Source organism: Dipodomys ordii, unplaced genomic scaffold (assembly GCF_000151885.1).
Source record: "Dipodomys ordii isolate 6190 unplaced genomic scaffold, Dord_2.0 Scaffold22, whole genome shotgun sequence".
Classification (NCBI taxonomy): domain Eukaryota; kingdom Metazoa; phylum Chordata; class Mammalia; order Rodentia; family Heteromyidae; genus Dipodomys; species Dipodomys ordii.
Window position 1 is genome coordinate 883,998 of NW_012267238.1, and position 15,133 is coordinate 899,130.

Genomic DNA, 15,133 nt, shown 5'->3' on the forward strand with positions numbered 1-15,133 from the left:
CATGGTATAATATCTAGGGTATCAGATATTTCAAAACAAAAGTATGTTCTTTTTCTCAGTGTTGTTTTATACTGGTGTGTTTGGAGATTACATAACTTGCCTTAGGTTTTTCTGTAACTATTTGATAGCAATTGGTGGTTATGCGCATGAACAATTCATTCATTTTTCTAAATGTTTAATAGTGGTAGTGATAAATAAATTTAATTGTTTAAATTGAGAATTCATTAGTAGAGTAAGGGAGTATGTTTGATAATTCCCTAGGTGAATTTGGAGCCAGTTTAACTTCTCTGAGAAGTTAACTTGCCCTAACTCCTTCCTTCCTTCTATTTTTTTAAAGTTTTTTTTTTCATTTTATTTCATTGTAAAGATGTTGTACAGAGGGGTTACAGTTACAGGTAATGAGTACATTTCTTGTCAAGCATTGTTACCTCCTCTTTTGTTTTTCCCCTGCCATCCCTTCCTTTCCCAACCACTCCCACTCCTCCCCACCCCACAAGTTGGAAAGTTCATTTCCATTTTAAGTATTGCAGGTTTATACTTGTTAACATTTTTCCAGGATTTTTACATCAAGGTTTATCAGTAAGAATGGCCTGAAATTTTCCTCCACATTTGAAAAAAATAGTCGTCACATTTTGCTCAGTCAGGTAGCATTAAAAAAATAGCTTAGAATTTACTCCCTCTGTAAACCAGGAAATTTTACATATAGTTGATATTTCATTATGAAGTAGACATCTAAAAGTAGTTTTAACTATGATATTTTTTAGGGGGGTCCGTTCGTGGGGCCTGAACTTGGGCCTGGGCGCTGTCCCTCAGCTCTTCAGCTCAAGGCTAGCACTCTACCACTTGAGCCCACAGCGCCATTTCTGGCTTTTTTCTTTTTGCTTCTGTGGTGCTGAGGAATCAAACCCAGGGCCTCATGCATGCAAGGCAAGTGCTCTACCACTGAGCCACCTTCCTAGCCCCTTAACTATGATTTTTATAGTTACTAAGTACAGACAACTCAGTTTTTCTTTATATCAGTTTTGAAACTACTTAGATACCATGTGAAAGGTAAATATCTACAAGAATATTTCATTTTCCATTGATTACTTTTCCTACTTATCATTCGTAGTCATAAATTTTGCTATTTATTGGGTAAAAGTTGACTGGGTAACTTTCAGTAGCATTTAAAATACCTTCTTCCAATTCAAATACTGGCTTTGTGTGTGTTCCCCTTTTGTACCAACCATCCCTTCAGTAGATTAAAGATTTCATTGTTTTTATTTAAATGATCCACTCTCTAAGGTCACATTCTCCAGAATCAAGTACATAGATACAATATATCTAGATGATAGTTGATAGACAGATAGACAAATAGGTAAATAGAAATACAGTCTAAGACAAACAAATCAAAAATCACACACACACACACACACACACACACACACACATACACACAAACATATCACATCTGTAAACTATGTGATTGGGCTTACAGAAGTCTATATTCATTCTCCAAATACCTAACTAGAGTGCAGATGTCTTGCTGATAAACTAAAAGGGAGATTTAACAGAGACTTCATAATAATTCTTATCAGTGAGACTGATATGTGGTATTATTTTAGTTTCACACACTTCTATTTGGTCTCACTGGAAAAGCTCGTGCTTATTAGACCAAGGGGATATCATGAGGGTTTGAGTTTGTCTAATACATCAATCACATTTCACAGTCTAAGGACCAATGTCAATTCAGATCCTATATCCAAAAGTCTTCCAAGTATCTGACTTAGGGTTCACTATTTTTTAATCAATTTGCTCAAATAATTGGTCATAATTCTTATTGGAGAAGGTAGAAAGAACATTTCTTCTTGGCTGTGTCTAAGTACCATAGAATCTGAAAGACTTTTATTTGGGACAGGTTTCCTATATCTAACCAATTGGTTCAGAGTCTGAAACAGATCTGAAATCTAGGCCAGCCAAGGCTAGAATAGTCATAAAGGATCATTGCTCATGGTTTCCCAGGAACCATTCTGTGGTTTATTTGGTGACTACAAGCTAAGTAATACTACTATAGCTGCTTGATGTTTTTGTCCTGTGGAAAACCTAAGACGCAAACATTTATTAGGTAGGGTTAACAAAAGAGTTACTACTTTTACAGTTCTCTAGCTTAGTCTGTTCAGATGTTAATCCTCTCCTTGGTTATTCTAATTGTGATACTGTTCCACATCAATAATTTCAGGGCTATATCTTCCCTATTGCTGTTAGTGCAGAATGAAAGGAGCAGCCTTTCCTAACAGCACCTTTGGCTTACTGAGGAATACTTTGTCTCCTGTTAGACTCACCCGCATATTGTGCGGGATTTGGAAGTTCATGGTGCACCAGATCTGCCTACAGAACATAATAGGGTCCCACCATGCTCTCTCTCTCTGAGCCTTGCAATACTTTTCACCACATCTGCCATTCTGCTGGGTTTAATTACTCAATTTGAAATGTACTAAATGCCAGACAGTATATAATCATTAAATAATATTTGATTTCATAGTAATCAGCTACTATATAGTCATTTAAAAGTTGATTTAACTATAAGTTAAATACTAATTGAGTACTATTGTCTATTAAACATTAGCTAGCCATTAACTATTTTAACCATTTTAATTACTTGGTTTTGATTATTTAATTTTCTCAGAAAATAAAATGTAGCCACTTCTCTAGAAGAATCTCAAAGTTACAAGCAAAAGAGAAATCCATTGGGTTGGTGGAGCAAGGAAGGTCTCATTGGGAATGAAGCAAAAACAGCTAATGCATGAGCACTGTGAGAGTCAGCTGAACTCAACTTGAATGGACATACAGACCTGTGGGCTTTATAGACACACTGGGCAACATCTTGAGGCACTATCATCCCTAGAGACCTTCTTTCTACCAAAAGTCTTCAGAGTATAAGTACTTGAATCAGACTCTAAGAAAGCATGCTTGCACCTAACAATCAGGACTGGGTAATTTCATCCTGAATTCATCTCTTTTTAGACCTTGAAGTGCATATCAAGTTATCTTGGTAAGTAGCTGAAAGCCCCAATGCGCCCTTTATGGATCTCATCAAACATCACATGATGATGAGTAGCTGATTCTCGATACAATGTTTTCATATAACCCTTTCATTGTTTCTATCTGAGGATGTACTCAACAAAGAGAAACAGCCTGCTTTGTTGATAACTAGCTGTATTATTTAAATGTCACAATATATAAACTCAATAAAAGCATTATTGAAGTAGTTTTAAAAAGACTGTAAATACCTCGGCAAACTATTGTAGTTTGACAAGAAAATCAAGTAGGGAGTACATGGAGAAAATTAAAAGAGAAACCATGTTTCTTCATGTTTTTCTAGGAAGCACTCTTTGGATGTCAAGCACTCCTTGGGGTAGAATGAACAGGAAAGTTGAGGAAATGAAGCCTGATCCAATTGGGTTTAATACCTAAGTCCGACAAAAGAAAGACTCCAAGGAATCAAAGCAGCACCTTCTTTGTTTTATTTACCTTAACAGTGTTAGCATTCAACCCACATTGAGCCCTCTGTTCTTGTGGGAGACAATTTTGAGCAATACTACTTCACTATATACACAAACCATCAAAGCATGACCCTTCCACAATCCTGTTGAAATAAGGATTCAGTTTTTTTCAATGGAGGCTCTTCTCATTCCCCTCAGATGTATATTAGAAAGAAGAGTTAGGAAGAAGTAGATGTGCTTTCTAACAGACTGCATTCTATTGATGGCTGAGGCATTTAGCCTGAAGGAATTAATGTTTAAGCCAGACAGGTAATAGACTATCTTTAATGACAACAACTATTTAGTCAAGTCTTCAGGACTATAAGAACAGAATACTTAAAAATGGAAGCAAGTAGAAAATCATAGTGTTAAGAAATCACCTACATGTTTGAAAAATGCTGCCAAATTATGACAACATTGATGGTAAAATCTAAAAAATTGTTCTAGTGTTTGTTATATAAATTTGTTTATATAAATTTGTTTTATATAAATTTTTTGTCTTTTTTTTCCCAGGGCTGAGGACTGAACCCAGGGCCTTGCACGCACTGGGCGGGCGCCCTTCTACTGGGCTAAACCCCCAGCCCCAAATTTGTTTTATATACATTTTTAATCATTAATTACTTTATAAGAGATTATGACCTAATAATTTTCCACTAATCTGACTGTTTCTCAATGTGTGCTTTGATAGTTATGTACAGAAAATGGTGTCTAAGTTTTGAAGGAAAAATTTATTCAGTGTAGTATACGAAGCCCATTCAGATATATCACTCTCTAGTCTACAACAAACTTACATTAGTACTAGATATAAATACTAAATGATAAAAGCATCCTTATTGCTTCTTTCTACAAATGGAGCTGTAGATGCTAGATAATTGCTATACTGATGATAGATAAGGAAGTAGACAAACAATAGCTAGATAGATGATGGATAATAGATACACTAAATCTAGTGTAAAAATACTTAATTGTGGCAAATTGAGACAAATACATGGGCCCACAGGGCTCCAACCTTAAAGATGTTACTTTCTGGCACTTCTCTACCTGAATGTTGCTTGCCATGGTAATGCGTCATGTCTGAAAAGGATCAAGAGTAAGATACCCAACGTTGGATGTGCACCATATAACAAGTTAGGTATTGCAGCAGATGGGGAAAAATGATGAAAGTGTACTCAGGTTTGCTTTTGAGAAAAGATCCCTTAACTATTCTTGAAATCCTAGTAGTTTATCAAATTCTGGGAATTAGAAAGAACCAATGGCGATGTCTAATTTGGGAGCATGAATAAAAAAATACATCATCAAACTCAATAAAATGCCAACTGAAGATGGGATTACAAATAAGATTTTAAAAAATTATTATAAAATTAAACACTGAGGAAGATGCTCTCCAGTGTAAATAATAAGTGGGGAAATGAGAAATTGGTCAAAGGATTCAGTTTCAGTAAGGTAGTAGAAATAATTTTTTTCATATTCATGCATAGCATAGTGACTCTAGCTAATGAGAATTTCTATATTTCACTTTCACTCAAAAGAGGCATCTCAACTGGTTTGAATACAAATAATGTAAGAATGTGGGGTGATGGATTTGTTAAAATGACTAAAGCAATCATTCCACATTGTGATTATCAATATTTATTTTTGTTGGTCATTGGGCTTGAACCCTGGTCCTATCCATTGTCCCTTAGCTCTTCAGCTCAAGGTAGCGCTCTACCACTTGAGCCACAGCGCCACTTCCAGTTTTCTGGTGGTTTATGGAGATAAGAGTCTCACAGACTTTACAGCTCTGGCTGGCTTTGAACCGTAGTCCTCAGATCTCAGCCTCCTGAATAGCTAGGATTACAGGCATGAGCCACCGAAGTTATGATTATCAATCTTTAAAGATAATTTTGTCACTGAAGATAAAAATACATTAAACCCAATATGAATGCATAATAATAAAAAGAAAGTTAATAGAGTAATTAGTAAACACAAATTAAAATGCATGCCATTTAAATTAATTCAGAAAGAAAAACATTCATTATATTTATTCAAAAAGAAAAATATATAATCAAAATGAAACTCCACAGTTTGGATGTACTTAAAACCAGACACAAACAAAATAATTAGGAAATAAGAAAAGAATTAAAGTGGAGTATACTAGAAAATACAATGCAAATGAATCAAATGTTCTAAAAGGTAAATAATCTAACTACAAAGCTATGCTGAGGCTTTTCAAAGCTATATAAACTGCTTAAATAAAAAATATAGAAGGCAACATGACTGACCTATCTGGAAGTGAAGACATAAATGGCTCTTACCATTGTATTAATCACCGAGATCTATGTTGCATAAGAACAGACTCTGATGATAAATTAATTTAACATCCCTTCCTAAGCATAATATATTAGAATGTAGAACACTGGTGATACAGAGAATAACCTATTTTCCTTAGTTACTATTATAAAAATAGAAACATGCCAGGTGCTGCTAGCTCACACCTGCAATCCTAGTTACTCAAGAAGCTGAGATCTGAGGATCATGGTTCAAATCAGCCAGAGCAGGAAACTCTGAAAGACTCTCACCTCAAATTAAGCAAAGATAGAAAAAAAAGAGAAAGAAAGAAAGAAAAAGGGAGGGAGGGAAGGAAGGACGGAAAGAAGGAATGAAGGAAGGAAGGAGAGACAGAGAGAGAGATAAACCATTGAAAACATGTTTCCTGGAGTATAGTTTACTGAATTATTTTTAACACATCTTCATCAAGACATAGGTTATAATATTTACATTAAAAGGCAAAACTGTCAGATTTTCCACTGGAAAATAAACATTTTAATGATTATCTTAATTCTATAATACTCCTTATATAAAGCTGGTATCAGTTATGTAAGAATAGGTTTTGATGTCAAGTAGTTTTATTTTTCTCTCAGTTTTTAATTTAGCTGGATTGTGATCTGTACCTCTTTGGCTATCTGTTTTTCTCCATTTAGCTTTCTATCTAAGGACTATGTCTGTATGACTTGGTTTGACAAGAACAAAATAATATCAAGAGAATAAAGCCATGCATTTTGGCCAGTCCCTTTGCACTGCTACAATTCGTCTCTGCTGAGAACTTTCATCTGATTTCTCATACATACCATCATGTCCAACTTCAACAATTCTAGAAGTGAAATTTTCATGTTCTATTTGGTTGGGATCCCAGGGATGGAGCCTGCCCACATTTGGATCTCCATACCCATATGTCTCATGTATATTGTGGCCATCTTGGGGAATTGTATCATCCTCTTTTTCATAAAAACAGAGCCCTCTTTGCATGAACCCATGTATTATTTCCTCTCCATGCTGGCTCTCTCAGACGGTGGGCTGTCTTTCTCCTCTCTCCCCACCATGCTTAAGGTTTTCTTGATCAATGCTCCAGAAATTTCACCCAATGCATGTTTTGCCCAAGAGTTTTTCATTCATGAATTCTCAGCTTTGGAGTCATCTGTGCTTCTCATCATGTCTTTTGACAGATTTGTTGCCATCTGTAACCCTCTGAGATACACCTCCATTTTTACCAATGCCAGGGTCACTCAGATTGGGCTTGCCTTTGCTCTCAAGAATGTTTTGTTGATCCTGCCTTTCCCTTTAACTCTGAGACATCTAAGATACTGTAAGAAGAACCTCCTGTCCCATTCCTACTGCCTCCATCAGGATGTCATGTAGTTGGCCTGTTCTGACAACAGAGTCAATGTTGTCTATGGCTTATTTGTGGCTCTCACGGGCATCCTGGATATAACATTTATTTTTGTATCCTATGTGATGATTGTGAAAGTGGTGTTGAGCATAGCCTCCCAGAAGGAAAGGCTCAAGGTCTTCAACACCTGTGTCTCCCACATCTGCGCTGTGCTCATCTTCTACATTCCTGTTTTCTCCCTTGCTGTTATCCACCATTTTGCCAAAAATTGTTCTCCAATGGTCAGGATCCTCATGGCTGATGTTTTCCTGATGGTGCCTCCATTGATGAGCCCCATTGTCTACTGTGTAAAGAGCCAACAGATAAGAAATCTGGTCTTAGAGAAACTGTGCCAGAGCAAAACTCACAGGGATTCTTAACCAAGTAAAAACTCAATCAGTAAGTGACACCAGAACAAGTAGGATGATTCATTCAACAACCACATTAGATTCTTCTCCCTAACATCTGTCAACAAGTTTATAAGCATGGAAGAAGAATCACCCTTGTGAATCTGTTGGTTTAGGATTTAGGATTCAGTTCCTGATGTAAACATTGAAGACATTCTACTTTTCCCAGGAGAGAGGTTGGGGGGGTAGAGGGGGGAGGAGGTGGGATATTTCTTTAATCACAGAATAACAATTTTCTCTAGGCTTAAAGGAATATTCAACATATTCATTTTGAAAATCATAATATACATTTATATGATTATTTGATAATGAGAAGAAGCAATCAAAGCCTGCATTTACATTTAAACTATTTAAAATATTTCTTTTCAACACATAGTTTTGATTTCTTTGAGATATGTTCAAACCTCTCAGAAAGTAAAATGAAAATGGGTAACGGCACACATGCAGAAGAAACTCAAGCAAACAAATATGCAACCTGAACTATATGTATAGGAATGAAATAAACACTTCTCATAGTGTCTCTTCCTTCTCCTTCTACTGCGTATCTTCACTATCTTCCCTTCAGTTCTCCTGAGCCTTTCCACATGACATTTATAAATACCTACCTCGTCCATTTCTTTGACTTCTTTTGCCAGATTCTTTCCTTCTGCCGGTAGTCACTGTAGTATTAGAACACCCACATTAATCAGAAGCTCTCAAAGGAAGCAGCTCTCATGTACAAAACAAGAATCTGTAGCCCAAAGATAAAATAATCTAGTTAGAATGGATTGTCTATCCAATTTCCATTTGGAAGCAAACTAGGGCAGCTGCTTTATGGCTCCTCCATCTAACATGTGGTCCTCAGCCTCCGATCAGGAAAAAAGAAACTCTTAGATTGTTCTCCACGAATACTACTATAAAAATCAATACTTAGTCCTCATTCAGTCAGTTACCTTGGCTTGCCACATTTTTGTTGGAACATCATTTGGATAAAAGTTTAACAAAGAATGAAGTTAAGAGATCATTATTTTGCAATACATGCTTGAGTTTGTGTTGCCATGTTGTATTGATTCAGAATTAAAATTTTAAGTGGAATTTTATATGATGTCTATTTACATGTGTCTGCACATTTATGTATGTACACATTATGTAGATGTGATATTTCTGAGTCTAGATGATATCACCAAATTAATTTAAACCTCTCAAAGATATTCTATTCAAAATGGATTTTCGATAAATCAATGTCTAAATAAATATTACTATAAATGTAGAAATCAACTCAAATTTTAAAATAGGACTAGTTTGATATTATAGATTTAATTTGAATGTGGCATACTTACTGAGTTATCAGCTCTAACTATAATAGAGGCATGGATTTTGTTTTATTTCATTAACTAGAGAGTTAGATCATGTTTATCAACTATATATTTAAGATTATATAAATTACTAATTCAAATTAAGAATGAATATATGAATACAGATGGAGTATAACAACTTCAAGTACATCAAGCATAGTACCAAAACCAAACCTGTGTTTTAAAGATTACTCTTTTGTGATAATTGCCCAACATGCATGTGATGTAAAAATCGTTAAAAGGAGCCAGGTACTGCTGGCTACTCAGCAGGCTGAGAAATGAGTATCTCAGTATAAAGATAGTTGAAGCAGATAAATATCTACAAGATTCGTATGTCCAGTTAACTTGCAAAAATCAGAAGTAGAGGTATATACAGGCCAGGTGGTAGGGTACCATTCCTGAGCAAAAAGGATACCAGGATGAGAGGCCTTGGGTTTAAGCTCCAGTAACAACACAGTGTGTTTGATTCTATTAATAAATGCATTTTCACATATTTAAAATTGTACTATGAGGGATCCTATGATGCTAAATGCTGTGCAATTAGTGAACAATTTATTATCCCATTACAGAATCCTACTTTATGACAGACAATTCACAAATTTTAACCTGGTATTTTTTTTTGCAAAAGGAAGATAAGAAATATATAGATAAGAAATATAATCTGTAGCCCAAAGATAAAATAATCTAGTTAGAATGGATTGTCTATCCAATTTCCATTTGGAAGCACTAGGGCAGCTGCTTTATGGCTCCTCCATCTAACAGGTAGTCCTCAGCCTCCGATCAGGAAAAAAGAAACTCTTAGATTGTTCTCCACCAATACTACTGTAAAAATCAATACTTAGTCCTCATTCAGTCAGTTAACTTGCAAAAATCAGAAGTAGAGGTATATACAGGTCAGGTGGTAGGGTACCATTCCTGAGCAAAAAGGATACTAATTCATAGATAAGAAATATAATCAAGATATGTAGACGAAACTAGTAAAAATCATAAGAGAACAACTCAAAAATGGGCTAACAACATGGAAATTGTTCTTGATAAGGCAACATATGAGATATTAATGATGTAAATTTATTCAAGGAAGAACTATCTAACTTTATTTCAAAGGAGAATGTTTGGATGTTCCAAAATAAGAATATGAAAATTTTATGTTGACATTTTATTTATTTATTTTCTTATCTATTTATTTATATTATCTTAAAGTACAAAATGGTTGCAATTCAACAAGTTAGTTTGTGAGTAAAACACATCTTGATCAAATCACCACTTTCGTTATTCTCTCCAATCTTTTCCAACGCTACCCATTCTGTCAATTTATCTAGTTCTGTTTTCACATATGAACATAGAATATAATGGCTGTATCTGCCCACTCTTCCTCTCTTCATTCATCTGCCCTTTTTTTTGGGGGGGGGTCCGGTCATGGGGCCTGAACTCTAGGCCTGGGTGCTGTCCCTCAGCTCTTCAGCTCAAGGCTAGCGCTCTACCACTTGAGCCACAGCACCACTTCAGGCTTTTTTCTTTTTGCTTATGTGGTGCTGAGGAATTGAACTCAGGGCCTCATGCATGCAAGGCAAGCAGTCTACCACTGAGCCACCTTCCCAGCCCCTCATCTGCCCATTTTAAAAGATGGTAAAAAGGTTGTAGCAGTAGATTTGAAAAGTAGAACCTTAAATGTGGTCAAGATACACAAACATTTAAATGATTTTATTCGCATTTAAAAATATTAAAACAAAAACAAAGTCTCTTGGGTCATTGATCTACTCTCTACTGTAAAATTTCTTCCTTTTTTTTTTTTTTTTTTGCTGGTCATGGGGCCTGAACTCTGGGTCTGGGCACTGTCCCTCAGTTCTTCAGCTCAAGGCTAGCACTCTACCACTGGAGCCACAGCGCCACGTCTGGCTTTTTCTGTTTATGTGGTGCTGAGGAATCGAACCCAGGGCTTCAGGCATCCAAGGCAAGCGCTCTACCACTGAGCCACCTTCCCAGCCCCTAAAATTTCTTTACTATTTTAGTAACCTGCCTAGGAAACCAAAATTTTGTGAATTACTTATATCATGTGCTTTATTCTTTCCTTATCACATCCCGATTGTTTCAGAAAACTGTGACTTCTCACTTCTAAAAGGGTTGTCTCTTTTTATTAAACATTCTTATCTTTGAAATGATTTTATATATCATGGCTTTTCCTTCAGTGTCCTCAGTGCTGGTACTTTGAAATTATATCACACACACAAAATTATATCACATATACACATATGAAATTATATTATACATATATAAATACATTAAATCTTCTCTCTCTCTTTCTCTCCCCCCACCATAGTGAGATTTACCAACACTCTTCAAAAAAAATAGGAGAGGAGGAAGGAACAAGAGTTAGGTGGAGGGGATGAATTTGTTCATCATGCCCTGTGAGCATGAAGGGAAATCTTACAATAGTCAAAAAATTGCAAATGAATACTAACTCAAAAATAAATAAGAAGAAAGGAGATTAATGAAGATCCTTAATATTTTCCTCAATCATTTACCTTGGTAAGATTACAATTTCATTTTGAAGCCTTCCCTTATCATCTCCAAACTAGACAGATCTTACTTTCTACTGAACATAGATCTTCCTCTCTTCCTTCATCATGTACATTCACTTGTATACACATAACTTGTGTGTGTGTGTGTGTGTGTGTGTGTGTGTGTGTGTGTGTGTGTGTGTGTGTGCGCCAGTCCAAGGGCTTGCACTCAGGACCTGGGGGCTGTCTCTGAGTTGTTGCTCAAGGCTATTGCTCTTGTGCACTTGAGCCACAGCTCCCCTTCCAGCTTTTTAGGTGCTTAGTTGGAGATAGTCTCATCGACTTTCCTGCCCAAATTGACTTCAAACCATGATCCTCAGGTCTCAGCCTCCTGAATAGCTAGTACCATTGGTGTGAGCCACCAACTCCCAGCTCTTTTGATCTACAATACTGCACACATTTATTCCGTGATCCATGCACAAGCATCACAGATCCCCTTAGATAAGGCTGCCCCAGAACCCTGAAGTACAGGGTGGCAATGTAGCAGCCATGCCCGGTTGTTTTAATGAAACTTTCTCTAATACTTTGCAAAACTGAAAAATTGGGGACAGATTTTTGAACTAGGATGGATTTCTCCAGTTAACACTTGACTTTTTTTTCTTGAGTCTTTGGTAATAGGGTTTGTATTATCCTCCCAGCCTTCCCTCCTGCCTCTGTCCTCAATTAAAGATCCTGTGAAACCCTTAGGGAAATCTCTTCCTCAGCAGAAGCCTCTGAAGAGATGTTCCTGGACACTTAAAAGGATCTTGCATTTTAGACAGAGAATATTCTTGAAGCTGAGCTACCACCTGGCCTGAAGTCTTTGTTGGAGCATGCCAGCCCAGCCCTTTTGCTATTGTGCAGGTATGTAATGCACACAGGATCATCTAAAGAACAGTCAGTAGTCTGATGATGACTCCAGCCATGGAAGCATGCCCACAAACTGAGCCCTCGGCCCCAGCCATCCCCTTATCACTGCTCAAAGGAGTTTGAATAGCAAATGAAGTTGGTGTAGGAGCACTGTGGCTATTTTCCTAGCTCTATAGTTGTGTGTCGTGATCATGCTTTTGTTTAATCTCCCCTGCCTGCCATCTCTTTTGTGATTATTCAGAACATGGTCCACATCTTTAAATTTACAATTGAAATCTCTATCTTCCTTATCTTAAACTTGTATCCAAATATTACAGGGGATCTGACAGCACTTTAAAATGTTGAAGCTCTCTACTAATATAGAACGGAAATGTGTAGCATGTCAAACTATGTAGTAAAAACAAATAATACTAAATACCACTGGGCATCAGTGGCTTATGCCTGTAATACTAGCTACTCAGGAGGCCAAGTTCCAAGGATCACAGTTCAAAGCCAGCTCAGACAGAAAGGTCCATGAGACTCTTATCTCTAATTAACTGCCAAAAAGCCAAACGTGGAGCTGTGACTCAAGTGGTAGATCACTAGCCTTGAGTGAAAAAGCTAAGTGACAAAGCCCAGGCCCTGAGTTCAAGCCCCAGTATCAGCACACAAAAAAGCCCAATGTCTTCTTGAAACTTACCTTACTTCATCTTTTTATAATCAATAATAATAACTTGATTTCATTGACATTACATCCTTTGTTTTCCTGTTTCCTTGATTCTCTACTTCCTATCTCCTTTTTCTTTCTAATTTTATGCTCTCGCCTCATTTAAATAGTTTCCAGTCATTGTATTGGTAAGCACTTCTCCCCAAACTTATGGCAGCTGTCTTATAATTCAAGCTCTCAGTTAAGTGAGAACCCAAACCAAACATTCTCTCTGCATTCTCTCCCCAAGAATTCCTGCTGACTTGCATTCCACATATTGCAAACTTAACTCATTCCCTGAAATGTTTCCTCTTTACTGTTAACCAATGCCAGTTTACTTGCTGTTGTTCATATAGTAGAGGTCTAAGAAAACCATGAGGTTTGTTCCCACTTTTTAATTTCAGCTTGTTAATTAGCTAACTCTTATAACAGCTAATTTTCTTTTTCTGTTGTTGTTGTTGGGTGTGTGGCTTGAACTCTGGACCTGGACACTGTCCCTGAGCTCTTCAGCTCAAGGCGAAAGCTCTACCACTTGAGCCACAGTGCCACTTCTGGTTTTCTGGTGGTTAATTGGAGATAAAAGTCTCATGGAGTTTCTTGCCCGGGCTGGCTTTGAGCCACTATATTCATATAGTGCTAGGATTGCAAGTGTGAACCACGGGCATCTGGCATTAGCAGCCAATTTTTTTCTATGCAATACTAATAGGAAATATGGTATAAAGCGATGATACAAATAACATAGACTCCGTACAGCACAGTCAAGGTTTGAATTTCAAGTTCAAGACTTCTCTTACTTGCTCTGTAACTTAACCCAGATCATTTTACCTCTCTTTTCCACAGTTTTCTCCACTGTGATATCCTCTTAAGACCAGATTGAATCTGACAACACTACAGTGTTCCTAAGATTTGAGCTGGTCTGATAGCACTGAGATACTCCTATCATGGATGACATGATTCACTCCACATTAGTGTGTTGAAAAGTAGCAGCTATATATACATGATATAGGTTCATCTATTGTAAATTTTTACAAATATGATAAATAATACACTGATCACTTGCATATATAGCACACAATAGAATGCTTTGCAACTTAGCTATGAAGGCAGAGCAAATGAAAGTCCAAGTCTGGTATTAGAAGAAAGCATAGCCATCTAAACTTCAGAGTCATGGCTAACTTTAGATTATCACTCAGGTGTCTCTAGACATCATGTTCTCATTCTAAGCTAAACAAAGTCTTTTTTCTTTTTTTTAATTTAAATTTTTATTTTTTGTGAACATACTGTACAGAGGGGTTACAATTACATGGGCAAGAAAATGCGTACATTTCTTATCAAACATTGCAGCCTCCTCCTTTGTTTACCCTTCACATCCCTTCCCAGCCTCCCCCCTGCCCACCTCCCCAATCCTCCCCCCCCCCACCAAAGTTGTAAAAGTTCATTTTTGACATGACAACTTGTACTTCTCATTGTTGCACCAGGTCCACCTGTATCCTTAACTGACTTGTTTTTCCCCATCTCCTCCACAAATTATACCGACAGCAAATATAGTGAAAGCAGGGGTTATATTGTGGGGGAGGGACATACAAAGCAACAAAGAAATAATCTTATAAATGCGTTAGAAACACATGCATGAAAGAAAAAAACATTAAAATACATATCTAAGGGTTCATTTTCCTAACATCACATTATCTGACCTTTTCTGCTTGACTCATACCTATACTAGATATTGCAAATAAGGGAAACCATGAGAAAGCCCAAGAGCTTTTATTCCCATATTCATAAAGATTTTTATTTCTTATTCAAATTGTGAGCCTTTAAAAGTATTTTCCATCTCCACAATTCTGTTTTCTTTTAGTGTCCTAGAGATTACATTTTCATTGCTTATTCTGAAATATTCTTAAGTATATACTACTTTTCTTTTTAAATGTTCTTATTACTAAATACTAGCTACCTAGGGAGGTTCCATGTGATATTTCTGCACATGCATACAGTTTATTCCTTTTTTATATTTTATTTTATTTGTGAACATACTGTACAGAGGGGTTACAATTACATGGGCAGGATAATGCATACATTTCTTACCAAGCATTGCAG

The 15,133-nt window shown here is 36.6% G+C and overlaps 1 protein-coding gene across 1 annotated transcript; it reads left to right on the top strand.

The window, feature by feature from the left end:
* The first annotated feature begins 6,626 nt into the window (after nucleotides 1-6,626).
* LOC105983907 (olfactory receptor 51A4-like) lies at nucleotides 6,627-7,586 on the top strand. Its single transcript, XM_013013938.1, is given in 1 exon segment — nucleotides 6,627-7,586. A coding segment is annotated over 1 exon segment (954 nt). The 5' UTR covers nucleotides 6,627-6,632.
* Nucleotides 7,587-15,133: the final 7,547 nt, after the last annotated feature.